General features: G+C 42.0%; 1 protein-coding gene across 12 annotated transcripts in view; it reads right to left on the reverse strand.

Annotated features, from left to right (window-relative positions):
• The window catches only part of LOC110973361 (tyrosine-protein phosphatase non-receptor type 4-like), a 46188-nt gene that overhangs the window by 10560 nt on the left and 8572 nt on the right, over positions 1 to 27056 (reverse strand). For 6 of the 12 annotated variants that reach the window (XM_087147674.1, XM_087147673.1, XM_087147677.1 and 3 more), the window contains 14 exons: positions 23206 to 23440; positions 15924 to 16080; positions 15549 to 15666; positions 7827 to 7879; positions 6948 to 7068; positions 6636 to 6723; positions 6040 to 6192; positions 5722 to 5888; positions 5188 to 5259; positions 4343 to 4627; positions 2900 to 3019; positions 2680 to 2739; positions 1231 to 1293; positions 29 to 152 (listed from right to left, as the gene is read on the reverse strand). In XM_087147674.1, coding sequence (XP_087003800.1) covers positions 29 to 152; positions 1231 to 1293; positions 2680 to 2739; positions 2900 to 3019; positions 4343 to 4627; positions 5188 to 5259; positions 5722 to 5888; positions 6040 to 6192; positions 6636 to 6723; positions 6948 to 7068; positions 7827 to 7879; positions 15549 to 15666; positions 15924 to 16080; positions 23206 to 23340 — 1716 coding nt within the window. In that variant the 5' untranslated portion in view covers positions 23341 to 23440. Of the gene's footprint in view, positions 1 to 28; positions 153 to 1230; positions 1294 to 2679; positions 2740 to 2899; positions 3020 to 4342; positions 4628 to 5187; positions 5260 to 5721; positions 5889 to 6039; positions 6193 to 6635; positions 6724 to 6947; positions 7069 to 7826; positions 7880 to 8747; positions 8899 to 15548; positions 15667 to 15923; positions 16081 to 23205; positions 23441 to 27056 lie in introns of those variants that run through there. The other 6 variants (XM_087147678.1, XM_022224111.2, XM_087147679.1 and 3 more) reach the window with 6 other exon arrangements.

Here is a 27056-nt window from a genome sequence, read left to right on the forward strand (position 1 = left end):
CCGAGTGATAGAGATGTTACTAGCTTACCGTTGGTCCGTCGTTCGACAGGTCATATGACCTCTCTGTCAGGCTGAGGTCACTCCCGCCGTCGTCCATGAACATGATCTTGGGAGGATGCAGTAGCTCCTCGCTCTTGGAGATACCGTTCTCACTGCAAGACAGACACACAGACAGTCAGACAGTCAGAACATTCAGGCTTGAGCTTCTACATCCTACACCAATTTCGTCTGGACCTGAATCCACTGATTTGTGGCTGCCTCTTCCGTTCCTGGTACTGACTCTTACCCCAACCAGAGACACCACCTTCCCTTCCTTGGATGTCATCCAACTTTACATTTTTATTGATGGGCTATTCCAGGTAAAAAGAGGAAGAAGCTCATCTTTGGCTCTGGGAACCACGGACATCTGATTCCAAGAAGAAACCACGATCTATTGGCAAAGCCACTGCTACTGGGTCAAAGGTTACATCTGGGTGGATACAGCGTTAAGGCCAAGTTGAAAGCCACTGAACAAAGTGGTCAAACCTTGCCAACATTTGCAAATGCAAAAGTATAACCAACATTTATGAGGGTAATGCAGCTCCGGTGTGCTGTTCAGTAACATTCAACAGAACAGAACACCCCACTTCAGCTTCACAACATGACATGGCGCCGAGACAACCGATAATAATCTCCATGAAGTCATTATGAAACAGACATACAGTCCCTCGATAAGCTTTGCAAACTTTCCCAGTTGGTTATCGGTGAAGTAGTTGGCTGATTTGACCAGTAATTGGGTTAATTTTATTCATCTTCTGAACATTCTGTACAACCGTCAGATGAGTAATAAAAAGATATCATCTTGATGATCCTGGCCTAAGAATACTGTACAGAAACTTTACAAAGATCAGAAAAAAACCTAGAGAATGATGAACAAGCTACTATGAAGACGTCTCATAGAAAATGTCAGCTGCTAGACATACTTATAGAAAAAATGGCTCCTGAAATAGACCATGCTGGTGAAGTGAGTGACATGTGCAGTCCCACACAATGCAGAATTTGCATTTATCCAAAAGTATACAATCCCACGCCTCACAACTCCACCACGCCCCCTCCCACAACACACCCAGAAAACATATCTGCCATGCACACACAAAATGTCACTTTGTGACATGCCGGAAATGAGAGTCCGGGGGAAGTTTAGCCCCTCCAACAGAGCTTGGGGATTTCTTTGTGTCTTGGGAAACTCACCGTATGCCATTAGGCGAGCCAGGCACATGCCCGTCATAGCTGCTGCAATACTGTCGGTTACGGCTGTGGATTGCGGTAATAAAAATGGGGAGAATGGATCATGCAAAAAATGGCTTGTAACAGTGACATTATCATCAGCAAATCGTGCAAGCGTTTTAGTCTGTGAATAGTGTGCAGTTTGGTAAAACCAAAACAAAACTATATGCAAAATGGAACTCAAACAACAGTTATTTATAGAATGACTTTATACATATAACAAAATACTTGTACTAAATGATAAATAAAACAAATGCAGTTTTGTTTGTCGATATGTACGATAATGTGGCTTTCAAAATTTAATTAAATAAACCAATGTAAATAAAAAAAGGAGGTTGGCAATCTAAGAAATGATTATCATAGCTCACAATGGTTTGCACTGAATAAAATACGCTAGTTTTTATGCACAGCAATGACAGCATTATCCAACACAAAAATGACAGGCTCCAAGGCTGAAAAGAGAGGCGATGATTCATCAAAGATGAAATATGGACAACATCTGGCAAGAAGAGAAATAGGCAACTCAGTCCCAGAGAAGACAACGTGAAGAATTCATAAAAGAAAAATGGACAAAGACAAGTCTGCCAACTGAATTCAGTGGTAGTGGGAATTTAAAGTACATCTGATTTTGGTTTAAATATTTTCCTTCTGATTCTCTTGCAGGTCCTTTTTTTTTTTACAAATTCTTCACTCAAACTGTCATGAGTTCAACCCACATGCCATCTTCTCATTCCACAAAATAAAAACAAAACGTCATGAGGCCCAATCGCAAGTTTATCAGTCAGGCAAAACATAGAAGAGTTTTCATGGCCACTGTTCAGCTTGTAGATACGGCAACCATTCATTTTGCCTTCATTCCAACAGCCAGCTTAGGGATTTCATGCAGTGTTTTTGGACCCATCCTTGCAGCACCTTGAGAGAGTAATCAAGCCGGTACTAGAGGTGGTCTTGGCAAGTCTTAATTCTTGGCCTGGATCAAAAGCCACAGAAACCGAAGGCTAATCTACTCCCTTGTAAAGACCACTCTCTGACTGGTTCACCCATGCACTCTTTAAATTTTAAAGGAAAATAAAACCTTCAGGAGCTTGGTGACCCATGGTTAAGGGGCAATTCCACAAAAAATGTCAACTTTCTGTCAACGTGCAAAATAGCTTTTGTTTGAATTTTACACGAAAAAGATGTTCTTTAGTCCTATTGACCTTTGGACTTCTGAAGTGTGCTAGGAAAAAACAGCGCCGTCACTGGGCTGTGCACAAAGCAGATTGAAATCCAGAACGCAACAGCTTGTCGGGCAAAGTTGACATTTTCTATGAAGAACTGGCCCACTGCAAAGCTTGCTCGGTCATGCTGGTTAGGAGTTTAGCAGCCAGGTTAAGTGACTAGGCAATCCTCCTTCAACCTGGGTTAACTTACTAGTTGAGTCCTAGTGATTTGTGTTTGGATGACCTGGTTGGCAGGCTGCTACTCACTGTACTGTTAATAATGCAACAGATGAAGATGTAAAGGATATCAAACACCTGGTAACTAACTATAAACAGATTAACCCATTCATAACCCTGGTTGACAAAAATCCTAATCCATTCATGATGGTAAACTTGAGTTTTAACTGTTAATGAAACCTGGGTTGACTTACTGGTTATCGAGCAGTGGTTTATGGTTGCTTGTTCTGGACGGGAGACTCCGCGTTTCCGTCCTGATGATCTCTGATGTTGTTCCACTGATTGTCCGCCTGAATAACCTCTTACTTGGTGACCTGAAAAAACCAAAGGTCAAAGGGAATATGCAAAACAGGTCCTAAATTACAACAGGCTAATTACACTAAGAAATGTTCACTTCTTTTCTTGTTAAATGCAATTCAGAATTGTAACATCCTCCTTTCTTTCGTTTAATGCTGGCCATGCAGTGAACTGTTTTGTTTAAATCTGTGTCGTTTAAACTCAATGGGAGACTTTGAGACACTCGTGACAGCACATATACGTTGGTTCTTTTCACAGTATGTGCGTACTCGGAACTACAGATGCATAATCAGAACGATGCTCAAAAGGGGTGAAAAGGACAGGTATGTTTGACGCCACCAAGAGTTTCAAAGTTTGCCCCTGGCTGAATGCTGCAACGGCCAAAATCTCAGGACTAAGAGTTCAGGCAGTTGTGTTGGTACAGAAATCTTAAGAACAAAATCTCTGCATTTGCAGTGTGTTGGAGCAAGGAGCCGCATTTACGGTAGCCAAGCACATGATGCGGCGTGCATGCACACAGAGAGCTTGGTGAATTGTGCGATGGTGCGTTGCTTGGACTCTCACTCTGTGGCTCTAATGCAGTGCTTTGGTAAACAATTTTCAGGCAAGCAGGCACGGTCAACAGAAGACCAGGTACACGTTTACCATGCAGCCTGATGAAAGCTGCAGGTTTCCTGGGGTGAAGCGTATCTAGAGATTGTTGTAACAGAGCTTGAATTGATCCCTGCCAAGCTCTGAGTTCACTTCCCAGAACAAAGGGACCCATTTCTGGTTGTTCAAAGAATTGACAGTATCCTACAGATCCACAATCTCTCCCCAGACTACAATCCTCCGGGAATCTGGGAAAATACAGTGTTTACAAACAGTAAGTGACCCTGATTATGAGAGCTATTACAGCATCACAAGCCAATGTAAGCATCTTACACAATGATTTCTAAGAACAGCTAATATTTAGGACCTATATTTGAATGTCTTAGCTCCTCAATTCTGCCCACTGTTCCTAGAATCTGCCAAATCTCTTTCACATTTGCTCAGTTCTCGTTATCCTATGGTTCTATTCTCAGAAAAAGGAATTCCATAAAGAACTGTTGGTTCTTCAAACAACCAAAAAAACCAAAAAGAACCAAATAAAAAAACCAAAACACCAATATTTAAAAGAACCTTCAGTTCTCACAATAGCAGTAGTTCTCTCAAGAACCATCTTGATATCACTGAAATGTACAATCCTGCCAACACAAGAGGAGACGCGTGCACATCGTGTTTCACCATGCCCAGCAGGGGAACATACAACAAGCTTGCATGCAACAACCAACATGCCTCTACCCGGTGGCGTGTATTACCATTCTACGGGGACGTACGCGCCGCTGCATTTCCTCGGTGTGTATTTGGCCGTCTTGGCCACGCCCCCACCACCACCACCACCACCGCTACACTGCGGGCTCCCCATGACCACGCAGGGGATGTCGGCTATCAGGCAGGGGGCGCTAGACAACCGGTGAATGCCCAGGAGCTGGGGGGCCCGAGCCGACAGGCAGGGACTACGGGGGACGTAGGAGGAGCGGGACGGGGTAGGCAGGGTGGAGAAAGAGCTGTGGATTAAGACTGGGTTAAAATGTGGGACAGTACTAGGGTGGGCAAGTTAGAGGGTAGGTTGAAAGGTTGGTGGGGAAAGGTAGACAAGTTAATGACAGGATGATGAGAGTACTACAGGGGTTAAGTTTTAATTGCAACAGGTTTAAAGAATAACATTCTCAAAAGGTAAACTGTTTCAAACAGGCAATGAGCTATAAATGAAACATACTTTCATTCTACAAACAAGAGTAACAACATTTTAGTGTATGCAAATTTATGATGTAAATGGATTCGTGAGGCTGACCCCCCCTTCCACCACCAGCGCAACGATGCTGTATTTGGGGAATACCCTTTTTGAAACTTCCCAGATATCTTGACATTCTACTGAGGCACACACGAGGCTTCTGTTTATTTCAACACCAAAGTGCAATAATGGTTGTGTTCACACACGATAGACCAAAACCATCTACCATTGTCTGACCACCAACGACAACAAAATACCACAATGAACTGAGGCAGAAACTTTTGTGCATAATAAAAGAAACAAATACACCGAGAGTTTTCACATCTGGGAGTGCAAGCTCCTGGGAAGAACGTCTGGTGATTCCGTTACCTTTGGAATTCCCGTTCTTTGGAGGCTAGTCGCCTCTTGGCGTCCTCCACCGTCTGATATTCCGTTCTCCCGCTAAAAGAAGAGAGAAACCATTCAAGTACACTTTGAATTTGGTTTCTTCTTTTATAGACTTTGACCTGGTTTCTAAGATTTGAAGGAAATTGAGAAAGGATGTTTAAGTTTAGAGTAGATGAGGCTATCAGTTTCATTAGCGACAGTTCTCCAGTTGGAACTGTGGGCAACAGGGTCCTGAAGGGGGTGTCTAGGTCTCAAAAAAATCTCTTTGAGAGTGAACATGGGGATTGTCCTGGTGGAGTGAAAGTTGGGGTTTTTAACGGGATTTCTTAAAAGGGACTTTTATCCAGAAGAGACCAGACAGATTTCTCAGAAATGAAAAAAAAATTCACCCCAAAATGATGCAATGACTTTGAGACATTTTCCACAGGTGCGAGCACCATCTCTTTTTACAGAATGGGAAGAAAAATAATGAAACTTTCAAATCTGGATCATAACTTGTCTCAATAGGACCCTCACCTATATCTGAACTTGGAGCCCAGTTGGAAGAAGACTCGTTTCTTAGGCTGCGGCTGAGGTTCTACCAGCCTGAAAAACGTGTGGTGCTCAACGCAAGACTTCCACAGGTTCTTGCAATGTCGGTAGCTGGCCATGTTGAAGCCAATCACTGTGTCTCTTGTCTCGTGCTGTGGAAATGAAAGTAAGGAGAAGTTAATCCGAGGCATCGTCTCAAACGATGACTTTCTTTCTGGCTGCAGGTTCGTCTCTAGAACATTCATACACTCCACTGTTCCATCGAATGAGAATCCCTCCCCTAACAAATGCCCCTCCCCTTACCAGCTCCCGTCTTTGGCAGATGAAGAATTGCCTCCTCTTGAAGGAGATCTTGATGATCTTGGCCCAGGAGAAGGTGTTGATGCGGACGTTGTTTTGGAAGACGACGATGCCTAGCGACGTGATGCCTATCTGGATCTCGAGCCCTGACTGGTCCTGGAGGAAAGGAATGATCCAGGTGTGTCGTGAGGATGAGAAGAACCACATCCTCCAATGGAAAATAAATCTCAATCTCGGACACTGCCTTACTATGAATCCCTGACGAGAGTGTGAACGAGAAAGGAGCTGCTACGTCATAAAACAGGCTGTGATGTGGTATCTGGCCTAGCTATAACGTCCATCTAAGTAGCTGGCAAAGATATAAAGCCAACAAGAGGACAGTGACTAAGATAAATATGGATATTGGAATTGGTGACTAGATAAGTGGATACAGAGGGTAGACTTGGTGGATAGTGGATATGGTGGACTATTCAGGTGCTGAATAATATGTCCCCAAGGATTAGAATGGATAATAAATTTGTGGATGATGGACTCCTGTAATAATGGCTGTCACAGTTATTGGTGACTTCAGTTGTTGGATGACTAAGTGAATGCATTACCCTTGCATTGTGGAAGTCAACTCCATATTTCTCCAAGTTCTTCACTTTCTGAAGGAAGTTAAACTCGGCGTCAACGGGCAGCTGACCACTAGATTAATAGAAAGAGAAAAGGAAACATGACGTTCTTATACACAAAAAACAAGCAAAGAAACTACACACCAATGAACTGAATTCAGAGCGGTTAAAATGGCAAAACTGGTACCCTTTAGTCAGTGGACATCCTAAACTACACTGTTCATTTGTAAAACTGGTACCCTTCAATCAGTGGACATCCTAAACTAGGCTGACAATATTCAGCACAGCCAGACTTACAAGTTTGCCTTGTGTAGGTGCTCCACTTCACGGGTGAATTCTTCGGTCTGGTCGGGAACGAGGTTGAAGTTCTTGAGGTAACCCTGGGGATGTTCCTCAGGGTCATAATCACCCAATTCAGCTGAAGAGGTGCAAATATCATAATAATTGTGAGATGGATATGAAATTCAGTTTTTGTTGGGAATTTGTTACCATCTGAAATAGAAAAAACTGCTTTCAAAGCTGAAGAAAATCTGCGTATGTGAAACATTTTGTGAAAAGGGTCAAAGGTACACATATGCAATTATGGGCATTCACATACCAAGGAGTTGATTCCATGACTGTATCTGAGGTAAGGATAGGTATTCTTACCTTGGAGGAAAAATTTGCTTAATATAGTGACAAAACAATAGAAATCGCATGCAACCGTAAGCAGAACCACGCCAAGCACTAGCAAGGTTTTCTGAGGTGGTACTGTATTAAGCACAACTTTTCTGCTAACTGTTAATCAATGCCATTAAATTTGGCCGTTTGGGTGGCAGAAGAGTCAAGAGAGGCACGGAAAATGTTGGATAAGACGTGGAGAGCTGAAGGATTGAGTCAATGAGAACTCAAGGGAATAATGTGTCATTGTTCGGGTCTATTTCAAAAGTCTCAATGCCCGTAATGTAGACAGCTATCCGTACCAAGATAGTACTAAGAATACACGTATTGGAAATTTAACCAATTTCCTTCCCCCCTCCGAAAGATGACATTTTGAGGGGTTGGCCGTGTGAATGAGTCATGGGTTTTCTTCAAACAACCGCAGCCATATAATATCGGTGGGATTTAACACAGACAGTGTTCTGAATATGCTACTTCTGACCTTTTGGAAAAAAAAATTTCTCTGAAACCACTGACCTTGTACAATGTATGAAGCCAGAAGTGCCGCCATGTTGAAGGAACACGTCAGCCTGTACAAAGGGGAAAACGAGGGGACAAAAGGAACGCAGGAAATGATTAATATCACTACTCGGGACCAGGACGAAGACCGTATGGTGGTGATATAAGGAACTGGCTTTTGTTTTCCTTGGATTTCATTACCAAACTTGCTTCTCTTGTGTCAGTGTCCCAAAGTCTGCAGGAAACTCTGCGGCCAATTGGCCTCATTCCCTAGTCGGCCATCTTGGACTGAAAGTCAAATGATGCCTGTAAAAACTGGAAGTGGGTGCTCCTATTGGACAGAAGGTTTTGAACCTGAATGTGAACTGCATTCAGAAAACACCACTCTGTATATGCTGAGGACTTGCACACAACAAGTAAATTAGCTGGTGCGTCCAAGCAGGTTGATGAATTGAACATACAATGTGCATGTTTACTGACAGAGATAGCAACAATAGGAAGGATCAAACGGGTATTCACTGGGCCTGTTTGTTTCCCACAGATCCAAATCTTGATCAGTGCTCTGTTGTTGGTTCACTGATACCAGAGCCAGTTCAATGGATGAAGGGAACCAGCTTTGGGATGACTGGTTGAGATCCAGATCCATGTGAAGCAAACAGGCCAACGGAGCACTTTCAACAAGCCCTCAGTTCTTGGAACGGCGACAGAACAGGAACAAAACTAAGGAACAGCAGGAACAACTAGGAAAATCAGGTCACTGAATGTCGCTTCGATGGCTTCTCTGGGTTAACACCACTTTTACACTGATTAATATGACGTTGTTGGTATCTCTGACTGACGAAGTGGCATAGGGCAGGAATGGAAAAAAACACACCCACTGGCCAGCTCTTCAGCTAACTGGAAGATATTCTTTTACTCTATGAACGGACATACACATACATGTATGTGCTTCCACTTAAATGGAACACAAATAAGAGAGTGACACCTCCGAACGTAGGGCTGAAACTGCTCACGGCTATGTCTGGGTATATGAGACAGAGACTCGGAGACAATGTCAGAGAACAATCCTTAAATCAAGTCTAGTCTGAGCGAAATGAGAAAGCGACAGCATTTATACACCCTTATAAAGGGTATACTCATTTTAGTGAGTATCCATTGAGATCATGACCCTGGGGTTACTGATGCAAGAACTCTGGCATGTCCTTCGCTAGGTTACTTGGAATGGGGGGGTCAGTGGCAATGAGGTGTGTACAAGCATGCTAGATAGTACAGGGAAGACCTTTGAGTACTGGTGGGTTGTATATGAGAGGAGCCTGTTACATTTCATACGTCAAATTTCCTTCTTACACCAGAATTATTCACCAAACAGAAAATACAGAGGGATAAAAAAAACTTAGGTTTGTTTACTGTGGCGATTTTGAAAAGAGCCGGGTTTCAATCTGGGTTTCAAGTCCAGACCTTTTCTCACCGTTGGCCCTTCCTAGAGCCAAGAATTCTTCCCAGAAGAGATTGTGCCCGTGGTGTAGCAACCAACAATATTTCTCCGATTCTGAATTGAGCCTACAGGTCATCTGAACTCAAGGCACGATGGTGACGGACAATGACAACATTACTACCGGGTAGTGAGGACAAATACGCTTCCAATTTCCATTGGCAAAAAAAAAAGACCTTGCACGGATTCATGGAAAACGGGAAATTCTAACGTCATTTTTTCAAAAGTCCCCCAGAGTTGCCGAAATGAGCTGTTTGGTAAACAGTACTAACAAAGATCCTTTTCCTTATTCTCAGGTGAGAAGTTTGACAGTGATAGCGGAAAGGAAGGAATTCTGGGATCAAGGTCAGGTCACTGTGTAGGACGTCTATCTGTGGTCATTCCACCTTCACAATGTTCAACATAGATTTGCTTGAGGATAGTCTGTCACTTTGACTATGAAACATCCACACTCCATAACCTAAACATATCCAGATTTCATGATCTGCTTGTTAAAGAATTCGCAGGTATCATGACATCTACCAGTGTGGCAAAGGGAAGATCGGGGCGGGGGGGACAAAGGACCCTTTTTTAAGTAACGAGAGAAAAGCAAATATACAATGGTCTGTTCAGTTCCCTCCCTTTGAAAAGTGTGTAAAAAGCCCCCCAAAATGTGGCTTCACCCTTCAGAAAGATTACATGTAAAAATGTCCGAATATTTTGCTCCTCCCCCCAAAAAGCCCCCTCCCTCCCTTCAAATGTAGTTCTGGATCTGCCCTTTTGTAAATCCACAACTTTAAAAACACGAATAAATGTAGTATACTTTTGGCTCTTCTGAATGGTCAAGAATTCTACAGGGTTTGAGTGGTTTCTAGAGAAAACATTGAGACTGAAGTGTGAATGAGCATGTCATTTATTCTCAGGAGTCAAACCTTATGAATTGACACTGTCCTATGCTGTTGAACTCTGATCAGGAAACATCTGTTCATTGAGTGAGCAACACTGGTCAAACTCTTTCATAGAGTAACAGGAAGTGAAAACAAAAGCAGTCCTAAAGGAAGAAAAGAAAGCAAAATATCTCTACCTAAAACAAACAAAGTGAGTTGGCCTAACTTTCTTATCAACAGAAATAAAACCACAACTAAACTGTGCTTAGATCTTCGAACAACATCTAAAAACTAGAACACGGACAGATGGTTCTGCTTTCATCCCAAAAGGTGAACATAACTTCCCCATACTGTTTCCTCTCATAAAGGAACAAGCACGGCGTCAATCTGAATATATGAGTTTTAAAGGCAGGGTTGAAATTGGACGATTTACAAAACATCAAACAGAGGAATTTTTTACAATTACAACAATAAGGCTGTCACTTTTCACAGCTTTCAGTGGCTAATAATACTTGGGTTATCTCCCATTCATGCACAATAGTGACTGAACTGGGTCTTGGACAGAAGACGAGAAAGTACCGAAAGTCCCAATAATTTAACCTACCTAAATCCAGAATTTGACATCACAAACCCAAGGAAATCCTGAAAATCACGCCCAGAAATGCTAAATACAGAAACAAAGCTCAACTTTGGAAAAATGCCAAAAACTTTGAGAAAAAAGAATGAAATATTTCTGGTCTTCCTTGCCAACTAATGTCATTCCCCACATGACGAGTCAAGTTTATGCATCCATAAAAAATATCTCTTCAAAAAAGAGCTGATATCTGGTTAGGTTACAGCATGTTAAATGACATACAATCCCATTGGGCCAGGGATTGGTTTATGGGCCGTGTCAAGCTAGATACACACTGTGATATGAGCAGGAAATCACACCCTACAAATAGCAAATTGAAATAGAAACTATCTGATGATGGACAATTTCCAAAAATACTATTCTCAAAACTGAAACTGGAGTCAACAAACGATCCCAAATGGAAAGCACTGGCAAGAGACACAAACCAGTATTAGTGATTCATGTCCAAATATTACGACACACGACCACCACTTATCATGTATACCCATGTACATGTACCTCAATGGTCGGGTTTTTCCGTAAATAAAAGCTATTCTAAACACTAAATATTCTAGTTGTTACACCCTTTTATACAAGATGACATGTACACTGTATTTTCGTGATTGATAGATTAACCTAGAAACTTCCGGAACATGTATTCTTCCAAAGTGTCGATGTATTTTTGATTTTTCAATTATATCCTTCATACATGGCTCTTTCACAGAATAAAACGGGAAGTGTGACATTCCTATTGAACTGGTTTATCGTCATTGAAATTTATCCCTAAAGGCTTTATTATTAGGAGACAGGGAAATTTATTATCTTTAAGATAATTATCCAAGAGGAAGTGAATCAGCCTTGGAGAAAACGTCTACATTCCTTCATTTTCATGATCAGAGAACATAGCAAATTGACAGTCTGCAGATGCTAAATCGTCCTGCATTCATCCTCATGAACTTAGACAAGAGACCTGACATCAATTCCATGAAAAAAAAACAAAAAAAACGAAGCCCAAAACAGCTTATCGAACTAAAAAGGCTGGCAGAGACAGAGGGTAGCATTTCATTCTCATGCAAGGGAGCAATCAAGATGGCTGCCACACGATCAGCCTCTTATCGATGCCATTCTGGACCTATCAGCCAGGACAGGTCAATGACTATCGCGTCTGTGCCAGGAATGGATGCTAATTCTTCTAATGTCCCACTTCCTTGGCCGTCCTCTTGATGTAAACAACAAGACATCATCTGCTGTTGGCGCTATAAAGTACACATTTTGTAGCTTACAGATAAGAACTACATGCTCATCTTCTTATATTTGTATGGAAAGCACGCTAAAATTTTTCGATTGGATTTTTTTAGCGGTAGCGTAGTATGAAAAATATGTAAGGTTGAAACTGTAAGTCTTCACATATTTGCTACGTGATGTTGTGGGGATAAAAACAGACTGTATTTGAAGAGATGGCCAAACACTTGAAGGATGGCTTTTTTCTCATTACCGTTAACCAAAAATGACGATGTAGAGGTTTTGTCAACAACGCAGTAAATGTGGGTGGATGTCGTAAAGACATGGTTTGCTTTTAAAGCCAGGAGAGAAGAAATGATTCTCTGTAATGTTGAGCTTCCTGGTCTTATTCCTTTATCAAGAGCAATTCAGATTGTAATCAATCATGTCCGGCTCATAATGGTATTTGTGATCAACTTCGTCTGAGAGCACTGTCAATCACACAATAATTTAGACCTTTGAGATCAGAATACAACCCTTGTCTTTGCTGAGTAGGTTTATACAACGTACTGGTACAAGCCGCTTCAAAGCAGTCAGGTTGATTTTGTGGTGACTTGCTCGTCCTTCACCACTGTGACCTAGATTCAAATCCAATTTATAGACTGGTTATTCAATGCCTTCTCATTTCTATTACGTTGCCCAAATGCAAACATTTTTGCTGGAAATTTTCCTCCACACTTCAATCTTCAATTTTTTTTTCATCATAGGCCTATTCTCTGTGCACTACCATAAGATTCCTGAGCTCAATGCTGTAGAAATATTTTAGAAATCCTTTTTTCAAGATGTAATTACTGAACCATGTTTGAAAACTTACAATATCCTACAGAATGTTAGTGGCAAATAAATTATGCTGTGCATATAAAACTGTATCCAGGCCATTACTGGTATTACACTTTGCACTCCTGTTAACTTCACTGCAGTGGTGGTACCAATGCCCTTCCTGGGGGCATGCACCTGTAATGTCAAGTACCACATATCACCTAATTGACTATTCTGAAGATGGTCATTTTGTTGGGGACACCCAATGCCAGCGATGCTGCTTTTAAGCAACCGTCCAGCCTCGTCTGCCATCTGGCAGATGGGGTAAGTCACTTGTCTCCATGGTAAGACATTTGTGGGTATTGATGGATGCGTAAGCCCTGCGCTGATCGTGACGGCTCAGAGAGAATCTGCAACGCTTAATTTAAAGCCAAGGACACGCAGACGGGACTACGTAATCGTAACTGGAGAAGTCCTAATTTCTGGAAAATTTGCAGTACCGCCCCATTGTTTCTACTTGCTTTGATATGTACATGTACGGTGTGTAACCCATCACTGATGATACAAACAGAACATTCTTTCTTTAATTGACAGAAAAGGGAAATCAAGGCTTGTGTTTTTACTTTTTTGAAGAAAAAAGCTTGAGATGACTGGTGAACTGAAAACCTACATGTAGACAGGCCAATTTAAGAAAAACAAAACAGAAAAACAAAAAGCCATTTGTTAGAGTGAATGGAATCCTTCTCATTTCTAGTTTCAAGAGACTCGAGTCCATATCTATATTTGACATTCAACTCAGGGGGTTGCTTTTTATCATAACAGCTGACAATTGGAACATGAGTTCTATCAAAAACTTATTCCACTGAGATAAGTAAGACCTCCAAAATAAGTGAATTCACTTCAAAAGCAGATGTAATCATCTTCCTCCACACTGGTGGGGTGGCTAATGTCAGTTCCCCTAAAAACCTCCAAACTAGTTCGGACGAACAAATCTCTTCATGCAGCTGTGAAGTTGGGTGCATTTTTAAAAATAGAGGAATACTCCTCATGCATGAAACATCCTAAACCTCAAAAGTCTATTCATGCCTTCCCCCCAAGACAGAAAAGTGCAACCTCCAAGATAGCAATCTCACAATGGATCTGGTATATTTAGCATCTGCATCAACAAGTCACAGTTAACTTTAAATTCAAATGAAGTGATCAGAAATGACAAGAGGAGGTGCGGATTTAACGGTGATTCATAATGAGATGTTGATTGGATAAAAACAGGATGGCGTTATAAGGAATAAGAAGAAGATATCACTAAATACATGTACAAGTGACGCCTCATCTGTGACGTCATAGCACATTAGGTTATACAAACAGCTGTCCGCACAGGTTGGTATGGATTGTGTTCTGCGGAAAATTAAATTGATTAATCATCCATGGTCAATTATCTCCTTGGAAACACCCATTCGGGTTCTTTTGTTGCCATAGTTTCAGCTACCGGCATGCAGAGCAGTAGGTGCCTGTTTCATGAACATTCATAGGCAGTGTTGACTAACACTGGCAGATGTAATCACTAAATAGCGCTTGATAGCAAATAGCAAATAGGTACATGTACATTTACTCCCACTTGCCTATATCCACCAAGAGGTACACGTGTGTACAGGTCCCTAGTACCCACCGTACCTGTGAGAGGAACGAGGTTTGTTTGATTAGCTGTTTGCATCTGAAACGGCAGCATGGAGCTGTATACTCCCCAGGGAGCTGAGATGGTTTCAGAAATGTTCACAGGTCTAGCGGGCAGGAATAATGATGTGACAGTGTCTTCAAAACCACTTAGGGATGATATGTCCGCTTTATAAATACCAGTTATTATTGTTATTATGGCAACGTCAAGTAGTACTCTGGAAGCCAGATTACACTGCACTCTGTGACCAGCAAGCATGAAGCTGATAAACCCACAGTTTTTGTCTCTCTCATCTGCCAGTGCTTTTTATTTGGGAGGCTATTTTGGGTAGTCTCTTTCATCTGTAAACCCGACTGCTTCCATTAGACAGGTATTGCATGTAAGGATGTGCGTGGGTCAGGCTGTGATTCACGCTTGGTGCAACGTTTCTCTGCAATCACATCTGAGGTAGGGTAGACAGCGGGAGCTACCGTCGCTTATCACGTATCTGTCGTTATCTTCCTCCGACAGGTTTTTGCGGTGAGGTGGACAGGCTGCTGTGGTTCAGACGCTTCTAGAGGTATCACTCAGCCAAGAATGGAAATTCCAAAGGTGAATGGAAGTGATGGTATTTCTGAAATTAGCCCCTGGGTCCTGAGGCATTTTCAGTGAGAACCACAATGATTCCTCCAAGATCCTCCACTATGCAGGAAACCAACAGCATATTCTTTCAACAGGGCAATAAACTCCATGTGAAGGAACGTCTGAAATCTACATTCCTCAATCCTACAAAGTCCTCCAAACCTTCACGTAGATTCTAAAAGCATCAGAGTTAAAATTTAAAGTCGTTGATCCAATGTTATACTGAAGTGAAAATTTTGACAATCTTAAATATTTATGTAGAAGCTTTCTTCCCTAATGCTCAGAACAGCAATTTTTAACCCAAGAGACTGGATGAAAGTTGTACATGTAGCTTGTTTACTCCACCTGCTGTTCCAATCCTAACCTCACGCTACAGGTTATAAGGCTTTGGACAATCTGATGACAGATTGGGACATCTGAGGGTGTCTATCCTTACCTTCCTTCCAACAAGTCCTTCCTCAGATACAAGACGTATTGGTATCTGGTGTACTCCTCCTGGAGTTTGCTTGGGTCTGAGACAAAGAACTTGACGGCAAAGGTGAAATACATCGGTCCTGAGTTACCAACAAATAAAAAAGCTGCTGTTGTAAAATTCACCCAAAACTAAAGATGGCATGACCTTGAAGATTATAGGGCAAGACTTGATTGAAAATAGAACAATATTTTTTATATTAATAGCACTTTGATGATACTGGCCCAATATCCAGAGACAAACTTTCATCTTGCAAGTACAGCCCCACTTTGGTTTCACAATGATGATTCTATTCCGAAGAGCAAATGAACCTGGGCCCACCTGGAGGCCCTCACTGACCTTTGACCTGTTTTCGGATGGACTTCATGGGGTCCAACCATCTCTTAGAGTCGGCGTTGGTCAAGCTGTCCGAGTAGCGCAGGCCAAAGTAGTCACATTCTATCAGGTCCAGGTGGTTGAAGACCAACTCTAGCAAGATCTGGCCCTTGGCTCGCCTCTGCAAAAGAGGAACAAAGAAAGGGGTGTGAAAAATGAACTACGGACAAAAAGTTTTTGGAAAGGCCCAAGCATTTGAAACAGCTTGTTTTGCTGGCAAGAGAAAATGCTTAATGTACACATTCCATTCTCTGTATGGATGAACCTGGGCAGAATAGGACACCTTGGAAATGTGGTTGATGGGACAGCTAATGAAGGAAAGATCCACAAAATACCGTAAGTTCCATCAATTAACCAACCTAGAAAAACGAACCACATGTCGCCAGAGCCATAAGTAACATTTTCAACAAAGACCCTGACAAGAATCTGGCATGATATCAACCAGTAAGAACCCACAACAGTTTTCACCCACATAGTGTATGTTATCAGCAGGATACCAAACTGAGTAATACATACCAGTACATCAAACAGCTCAGTTGTTTCTATCAAAACAAACTACAACCGAATTACTGAAGAAATGGCCTTAGGACTCTTTTCGTAGGATCATATCACAGGTTCTTAGCAAACGATCATCTGTTCCCAGAACTTCTCTAATCCATCCCAGGCAGAGTCTCTTTAAGGTCTCGCCTGATATGACTCATCCTCATGAAAATGATGAGGAGGCACCCTGAGTGGACGGACCGCAAGGAACAAGATGAGAAGGGGGGGTGCCTACGCTCAAAGCTGAGGCCTCCAAGAGGTGACGTGAGGACTGATAGCCATCTACGTATCCACTTAACATTCAGTTTGGTAGAGTGATGATCATTAAAAGATGCTGTAATAATTTTATGAAGTGTGCCAGGGTGGGAATGAGGTTGCATGTTGAGGAAGGGGAACAGGAATCTCCAACTAAATTCCATTCAAAGTGGAGAACTTGGCGAGCGTCTTACCTGAGCAATTTAATGTCACTGAGTAGAGAGACATATCCCACAGGGCATGTTTCACAGAACCTTCATTAAAACTACATGCACATGTGCCTGCAAGGAATGATAGGTGAGCGACAGATGCGCCTCTGCATTTCTGATACCCGCCATCCACGTTTCTTTCAACAACAACATTTTGTTTTTCCCTTTATTTTGCCTATCAACTTGCAACCTACATGCACTCTCTCCAATCCCATGCCAAACATACATCCATGGAGGCTTCACGCAGGTCAACATGGCAAGATGCATGTACATGTACACACTCCAGTGTGTGAGACAGTTACATTACAAAAGGTACATGCACTTTTCACCTTAAAAGTGGGTGGGCGTTGATAGCGAAAGCCCATAAGACACATCAAGAGCAAACCTTAAAAAGCCTTTGGAATTTCTTGGAAATAGTTAAGCAATTACATGTACATTCCTGATGAAGCAAGGGCGATCTCAGTGAAGTTAATGTCTAAATCAAGGGGAAAAAAACCTTCTTTATGGGAATATTTTTAAGAGGTTGCCAAGGCCAAGGGATAAGAGATGCCTCCTTTCAAGCCTGGGCATAGAGACAGTTCTGCAGATGTCAAGAAAGTACATGTATGGCTATCTCCCACTCGTACTGGCTCTCATAAGCACTAGACAGAATGAGACCCCCAAAGGACCCTCTACTGATCCCACCGGTAGCATGAATGTGCAAAAATGGGGGACGGGGATGTACCCACTTTTTGTGAAACAACTTGTGACACTGAAACCTCTACCCATGAAGTCACTTCTGAGATCACAAATACCACAATTTCAATATTGCCACGAGTCACGAACACCCTTGAAATGGCAAGAAAAAGGATTACAGTAGTGAAAAATGGAAGACAGGTGCATGCCAAGGATTCAAGTACATGTACAGGGTGCTTTAAATGTTCAGTGACTCTCTACGCAATAATGGGAAACTTCCATGTAACAATGGAGCAAACCTTTAGGGGTATGGGGAAGGGGAAAAAGAAGCCTGACAGGGGAGCTATTTATGTACCTCCAGGGTCTATAAAAATGCTGAATCCAGGAGACAACCTCCCACATCCTCCAACTGGCCCTGCCTGTAAATTACAGCTTAGTCATGTATCAACCCAGGAGACCGGAAGTGTCCACAAATCAAATTGATCCCAGCGACTTCCTTAAGGATCTTGATCTTCAAGTTCCATGATTTTTTTCACCGAGTATTCGTGGCTTTGTACAAATACACTGTACAGATTTACATGTTCAACAGAAATGCAATCTCTGACTGGATCAATTAACTGAGTGATCGGTCAGTTGATTGAACGGTCAATCAATCAGCCTTTTTGCATTTAGATAAGTTTAAAAAATGTTTTACGTTTACACTAACATGTAAGTCTTGGCTTACTGCAATACTAAATTGAATTCAAAGCAATTCCTTTTTATAAAAAAACATTTACACATGTACTTTGGTGAAATTTATTGAATATTCACTGATGTACATGTACAGGTGTTCAATTTGTTAAATCTGAAGGAACATTAAGCTCTCAAACCACAGCAGGAAATTACAAGGATAAAAGAAAGAGACAAAGGGAAAGAACCTGCCTGCATAATTCCTGTTAAGAGCACCAAGGTATCACAATGAGAATGTTCTTGAGAGAAGTACACGCTTCATTGATTATGACAGTTGACAATGTGATCAAGTCCAGATTTAATTACACTTGAGGGAGGGGAGCTGGCGGTTTGATGGGATCTCCAGACTCCTAAGAAGGCAGAGGGTGGTGAAAGAGGGTCCAGGCAGATTAAAGGGGTGTGCCACAGTGGGACTGGATGCTTTGAAAAACACCCGCAGGCCTGTAACTTGAACTGAATACTTGTAAGATGTCCGAGTTGTTACAATACAGTATACATGAACACTGCGTGCTTAAGCGGCACAGGGTACACGGACATATTGGAATGACCGACATGGCTAACTGGCTGTCCAAAGGACATGTAAAAATCTTTCTGGCTGGGGGGGAGGGTCCTTGTCTCAATGTATACATGTACAGGTACCTGTCAGAAGCATTGGACAACTGGAACAGGAGCCAATTGAAGGTACATGTAAATCAAAACACGCACACACCGTACATTTGCGGCATCTCCATGCAGTGACCTGAGTTTTGCCACGATTAAAAAAAAAAACAAACAAAAAAACCTACATGTATTTGTGTCCCTCATGGAATCTGACTTCATGTACCGGTACTGTGAATGGCATATTTGTGGCCTGGCACTGAACCTACTGGGTTGGGTGTTCATTGTACCATGGAATTTCTACCGACATTCAATTCTGAAGCAACAATCCAGACACATTTATCATCCTCAACCACATGCGCCTATCTCTCCTCCATGCACATGTAATCTCACCTGCCTTCTTTAGCCCGGATATATCAGTCACACCACCCACATTTTTTCTGGCAGCTTTGCTTGAAGACTAGAGGAGCTGTCATATCAATATAGCGCCATAGAGCATGACAGATGTGGGAGATATGAATGGTGGAATTCTAGGCATGTGACAGGCTTTAAGCCTGTTCCATTTGTATGAGGATATCGGATGTGCACCGCTGGGCCAAGAGTTGGGACTGTCAAAACCCTGAAGCCAGTTGTCTAAACAGATGCCTGGGTGCACTATCAGCTATTGGAGATGTCTAGATATCTTGGGATCAGTGCTGTAGATAGTCTCACGTGGGGGTAAATTTGCATTGTACATATTACTTATTCATGTACCCGGTACCTTTCCCCCCAAAAAATCCCTTTTTCTCCTTTTTGAGTATACAGCTGCTTGTTCCTTTTCTTCAAATCCTCATGAGATATAGACAGGCACATGTACATGTAGTTTAAATGTAAACCAAGCACACGTGGTATGTATGCACATTGTACGATGTACATGTACTGTACAAGTAGGCATTCAAACTGCTTCTATGGTGGCCCTAAAAGGACATGAGAGCTACAAATTCCCCATTCCTTGTTACCTTTTGCATGCATGATCTTATACTCGCATATAGGATCTACGTGAAACTATTCAAAGCTGGCCATGTGGCCTGCTTGCCAGAACTAGGTAATAGACATCCCCATGTCCAGGGCAACTCTACTGTATTTATACTCATTTCGATGCAAGTTTACAATTACCACTCATCGTATGGTAAAGTGAGCCCGAAACCACAGCAAGGTGTGAGAGCCCTCTGTCAACAACAGTGTGGGCATGCGACTGTACATGTACATGTAACTGGCGCAAACTGCCCTCCTCTAACTTTGTTTAAGATTGTCACCACTGCAGGGCAAAGTGACAGTACGTGCAGAACTCTTGTGCATGTCTGAAAAATAGTTTCAACAAGCGCAACTCTATGAGCTCTTCAATTTCTTTTGTCCGACGGATGAATATTTTATCTAGTTCTGTCTCCACTAAAGAAAGCATGAAAACATCCCATTTACTGGTACATGTACACGTATGTACACTGTACAATAAAAGTATCGATACTTATCAATATGTGAATGCATGTCAAGAATGCTTACATGTACATATGCATACTATGTATCAATAAAAAATGACAGCGTCTGGAGTGGAAGTGACTCACTCTTCTGAAAACACTGCTTCTAATTTGGGATCCCCTTGCACTTCGCATGCACAATTCTCAAGAGTGTTATGTGTACAGGTGCATGTGAACACACACACCTGTCCCTCCCCTTAGCCCTCCACATTTAGGTTGACTATGAACATGTGCATGACATTTACACACCTGACATGCATGTATTGGTGTCAGTGAATCGTTCTGTTTCAGTTAAAAATGATATTTACACGTGTACACGAATGAGAAGTCATTCTCTCTTGAGCTAAATCTGTCATCACGTGCCCATCATGTTCATGTACCATACACATACATGTATGTACATGTACATGCACATGTACATTGTACAAAGTACATTTTCCTCCTTAGTCACGTTCTACATGTGCAAGTACATGCATGTACCATACATGTACTGCAGGCCTACATGTCCAAGCTGTAACTGATGGGGCTGCCATGTTTTGTCTGTTGAGTGCTCAACTGGCAGGTGTCATGCCAACTGCAAACAACATGACCCTATCTTCAAAGGTTACCCGCTGCACTTTGGACTCTGGAGGAGGTCATGCTTACAGTGAGTGAGTCATGTACCTGTACATGTAACTCCAAGCTTCTCAAAGTACAGAACAATCTCACTTCTCCTCTTCCAAAAGCATAATGTACATGTACATGTAACTCCAAGCTTCTCAAAGTACAGAAAAATCTCACTTCTCTTCCAAAAGCATAATTCCCGACCTGCTCCAAGCTGATCCACACAACTTGCCAATTTATTATCAATCAAGGGGAAGGGGTTTCAGCTTGTTGGGTGATCAGATCTGGTTGTGGGGGTGAAGGACAGGTGATGAAATAGTGTGCCTGTCAAAAATGAATTGAAAGGTGGAGGGGGGGTGGGTGACATTTTTCAAGAACAAGTCTGGGTGTCGATAGCTAGACGCACAATAGCATACTCCTGACGTGTGTTATTGGGCACACACGTCACAGATGTACATGGGATTGGAAGCCTTCTGGAATCATTCACTGCACCACTGAAGATTTATTGGAAGCGAAGAGACACCACATGTTCATCATGTTCCATTCCTTCAGGAATGAGTTACGCTTACATATTGTACCCAACCAAGTTAGAGAAACATAAGCCAGCTGTTTGAGGGGGATAAATATTTTGGTTAGGGGAGGGGCTGAAGACTTGACACTGAGTGTCTCTTTGCAGGATTCAAAGATCGGCGGACGATGGAGACATTTTAATTCAATGTCAACGCTGTTTTGACTGATGCCGGCTTGAGCACATTTCAGCTACCGGTACATGTAGCCCAGAGGGCTGACATCTCAACTGGATTTCGTGACATGATCTTATCTCATCTACCCATGGGAGACTCACGAACACAACGGAACACAACTCGGCTACCAAAAGGGTGGCATGCATATTTAAAAGACCGAGAAACATGAAGATGTGAATTTGAAACTTCAATTTCTAACCGATCAGGGTCCCACATCTAAACAGTTAGGTGTTAAAAACCCCATAAAAGTCTACATGTAGGCCTCTGTGACATGCACATTACTACTGGCTTGAGATAATGATTTTAAACCCAGTAATACACGCACCTGACAATGAACAAAAAAAAAAAAAGGATGTTCGCCAGGGTACACTGTATAAAGGTTGTCTGTCTACGAAACCAAAAGTCTTTCCCGAAAAGTTACTTGACATCTTGCATTGGTACTTGCTAAACCAACAAGGCTAAAGCACGAAACCAAAACTACCGGTATGCTTGACAAGATTTTCAGTTTGGAATTAAAATTAACATCACCCGACTGTGACCACTAACAAAACTTGCTGAAGGAGGTTACAATTTTATCAGTTATCACCCGAGCGCGAGTGGAACATGGAAGAATGTAGTGTGTCTGCCAGAAAAAAAGGTGAACACCGATGCACTTGTACCACAATTCTGCCATTTTATCTAGGGATAATAACAACGGGGCTTACACTAAGAAAGGAAATTGTTAGAATTATACATCTGACAATCAGCACGAGGCAAATACGCCACTTTTGAATTTACAGTCATGCAGAGGTACATTTGCTTTTACACAATGCGTTGAGTTAGAACAGTGCATTACGCAGGGTTTGATATGAATCCTGCAATACAGTTAGGTATTACACTCCTTGAAATGGATAGACCAATCAGAACTGGGAATTCAAGTGTAACGTACATGTACATAGGGAACCAAGGGATACATGAAATTTTTACCACTACGTGACAGTGAATTTAAGTACAGGATAGGAAAAATGTCAACATGGGAGGAACCACTGGTATTCCCGAGGAGATAAACAAGGGTATTTTGGGGGAAGGGGGCCCTAAATCACAGTGGAAAGGGCAGGAGAGGAGGGGTTCAGCTATAAAATAGGTGGAGCTGCTATTTGGTAAGGGAGGTGCGAGATTTCTAGTTCTGAAGGGAGCACAATCCAGTGGGGAAGGGGACCAATTCTTAACTTGTGCAGCTTTTCAAAAATGGGGCAGAAATAATGTCGATGAAAGGCCAATAAAGATTTTCCCCGATGAGAGAGTTGCGAAGCTAATCTGTCTTGGGGAGAAGCCTGTTTCTTTCAAAGTAAGGTTGGCTAACACACTCTTGTGAACAAGCAAATCAAGAGATGTTACTCACGTCAATTTCAAAAATCTCTTCTGTGTCGTCAAGGAAACCAACCAGACAACGCATCTTCCGTTCCTGCTTTTCCCGGGCAATCTCATTGGCTCGAACGTTGTAGGAGCCACTGGAGGCTCGAAGCCGCCGTGACATGGCTGCTTCCTTGGTAGCCGTCACGTCAGTGTACGTTCTTCACACAGTCCTGGACATCATAGAGGAATGTGGTTCATCTACATGTACACCCAAAGTCGCTCTGTATGAGAAACAAATGGTGATTTTGGATTTGAGATCAGAGCTCGGTGCAGATATGTGGTGTTGATTTTGCAGGGAGTTTCCCTGGGATAACCAATGGGCATGCAACATTACAAATTGGATAAATGAGAGAGTCTAAGGAAAGTAAAAGTTCAATAATAACTATTGCCCTGAGGCTTGCATATGACACTTTTAGATATATACTTGTAGTTTCAAACTACATGTATATGTAGTTTTCATTGTTTAATAATTAATCTGGAGAAATCTTCAAGTCACAGAAGTGTGTACTGAATACTTACCACACATGGAGATTTGGGGAGCTGATTTTTTTTTTTCAATCATATCTTTTGAAGTTCCCTTTGTGACGATTTCCTAAACATTTCTACATCTCAAAAACCCTTTACCAAAAAACTGAGCTCTCCCTTTTCTGAAAAGTTTGTTTTACAAGCATGCCTTTGCTGTTGATGTAAAGGAATAGTCTGAAGTCTAGGAAACACCATGCAGTGGATGAAATGCACTGCCAGTCCTGCATTCTGAATGTCAGGTGCTATCGATCCCAGATGCCGGCTGGGACTGGGACAGCAATAATGGTGACCACACTGTGGGGCCAAGCCCCCTTATACACACCAAGAAGTGCTGTTGATGGAGAGGTTTGAGAGCAAGCTAGCAAACCGAGTTGTGTTGGGGGGGAGAAAGGAGATCTGGGATAGCAATCGTAGGAGGGTGAGGGATGAGGTGGAGGGGCAGGGAGTGGCAGAGGGCAGCTGATAGAGGGGGACGGGAGCTCTGAATGCCTGGGGTTGCTAGTCCAACCATGGTTCCTAGGAGGACATTGTACTCATATATGTAACTGTGTGCAAATGGCTATGTACATGTACATAAACTACGCACGCCGTAACTGCGCTATATGTACATGTACACGTGTTGGTATACAGTAAGATGCCGACTTACAAATCCCTCCTCCCCCGACATTTTCCAGGCAGCATTTAACAGCATGTAATAATTGTGCGTCAACGATCATTTTATCACGACATTTATATGGATGCCGCTTAAGAATTCCCTCGCCTGTGAAAGACATTAGTCATAACTGGACAAATGCATCGTACATCTGGTGCACAAGATTAACATCTGCATGTAGGAATGAAATTCAGACACTGACGTACAGTGTGGATAAATAAAAAAAAACATACACAGTCCTATGGGGACAATGTACATGGCATGAAGGTATACAGCGGAATGCTTCGTGTTTACATGTACACTGGATAATGGACGCTACATATGTACAGTCTATGTAATTCAATCCAGTTCACGGTAAAATCAGGTTATGAGCACAAAATGAATGCCACATGTGCCAGTAGCATACAGGTATCCTACTCCTGTACAAACTGAGAAAATGTAAGGACGCATACATGTATGTACGTATTAGTACATGTACATGTCTACATGTACCGGTACATGTACGTGTATCTGGCAAAAACTTTAAATCTCAGGGAGAAAGGAACAAATTATGTACTGAGGTAAGACAGGTGCATGTGTGTATGGACAGGTGTACAGTACACATAAACACCGACATGATATATCCATGGCAAGTAATAAAAAGTCTAAATGACAAGGCTGAAACAATTGACAGATCGGAACTCAGTCAGATCTCAAGACAAGGCCATCTGTCCTGGGTTGTCTGTGGAAATACTGCAGATAGGAACTACACTAAGGTCACTAACAAGGGCAAATGAAGAACAAACATGTACAGTGCATGATACGTTCCCTGCATGTACCTGTACCTGTCTACTGTCCATATTAAGCAGCCTGAAAAACTGTACCTACAGTGTACATAAACTTAAGCTTATGAATACAGTGAAGACGTAGTTGGGGAGATTCCGTCCTACATATTAGCATTCAATATTTGGTCACAAAATGTTGACTTGGTTGAGGCAACATTGTAGGAAGTGGTCTTCATGAATTTATGGGGTATGACTTATTAACCAGTAAGTCAGCAAGTACCTTTCTCAAGCTGAATTTTCCTATTCACATAATTCATAAGAACATCTACCTGTGTGCCAATGTGTAGGTGTATGATGGTCAAATAGGGGCCCTAATATGACAGGTTTGGATTTCACCAATATCGATGTGATCGTCAGACCATGTCAAGCTTGGAACCAGACACAGATATAACTGTACAGAAAAAAAAAGGAGAAAGAGAGAGGAGACGGAAGAACCGCTAAACCGCAGCCACTCAATTGGAGCGCATTATTACGCTAGACTGGCCTGATGTCGGACAGGCCTAATGGTCGGAAGATGAGGCCTACAGGCTGCAAAGCACTGTCCCATCTCCAATCAATTTATCAATAATCAGATTGAGCAGATTTATGTATATGCATGGAGTGAGTTACCTGCATGCTGAGGGTCATGTCAGAATGTGTGGGGGGTTGGTGTGATGTGCGTAGGTACATGGACATGGACGTGTAGCAGACATGACTTTATTGGAACTGAGAGTTTAATAATGAACGTCAGGGTACATGTAGATATAAGGCTGGTTTAAACTGGCACGAACAGAGCAGTTATTTTGTTGCATTTTTGAATGTCGTCTCATATTTACAATAATTGTTCAGTGTTTTGTGACAACTCAAACACGAATATTTGGGTTTCTTTGATAAACAACAAAAACCACAAGGACAGGAGGCAAAATCTATTAAAAAAATATTGAATAATCTAGAATATAGAAATCTGTCAAAAGAGAGGAAAAATCTCTAGTGCAAGGTCTGCAATTCTCACGTCAATGTAAATCAAAAAGATAAACAACAAACAAATCAAAGGCCGTTTTGTTTTTCGTCTGAATTGGAGGGGTAAGGAGAATGGAAGAGGGTTACGGAGAAGCAGACAGAAGTAATCACTAGGATTTTCATGCTAAACCATCGCTCAGTTTACATGTCAGTAGCCTCTAATAAAACAAAACAACTGCTGTAATTCTGTGGCCACGTAACATTATTTACGGCCACTGTATGGCTTGTATACTTCACAGAACCACTGTCCCCCCCTAGTGAAAGCTTGTCAAGTTTTCTGGTGAATGTCACGCCACAAAACAATGTTTCGAGGAAACATAGGGCATGGCCACAAACATGTGGGTGGGAAAACAAATACCAGTGGCTTCCAAACCCTGCAATTTCTTGACTGGATTTTGGAATAGAAAGCCACAAACTCATGACTTGGGCCCTGCCTCTGGCTGGTCTCAATTGAATTAAGCTTAAGGGTAACGCTACCTGTTTTTACAAGCTGATGTAATGGTTGAAAACTAACCCAGAAAAACTGCTTTTATTTGGAAATCAGTATTCTTGAAACAGAAGATCACCAGCTTTTATGATGTGCTGTCTACAAAAACTTCGACACATTCGAGTGGTGTTTTAACAGGAAAAGAAATGGAATTTGTGGTCAAGTATAGTTTACTAATTAGCAGATTTCATCCACGAACACGTGCATAGAGGTACATGATGTTTTATCATGGTTTTATGAACTGTACATTACTAGTAGACTATCAAACTATTTTATTTAAATAAATCTAGAGGATATCAATGGTTTATTGACGTGTTGTAAAGACTGAAAGAATATTCAAACTGGTCAAG

Source organism: Acanthaster planci, linkage group LG17, assembly GCF_054643075.1.
Source record: "Acanthaster planci isolate LZ-2023a linkage group LG17, COTS_SCS, whole genome shotgun sequence".
NCBI classification, from domain to species: Eukaryota; Metazoa; Echinodermata; class Asteroidea; order Valvatida; family Acanthasteridae; genus Acanthaster; species Acanthaster planci.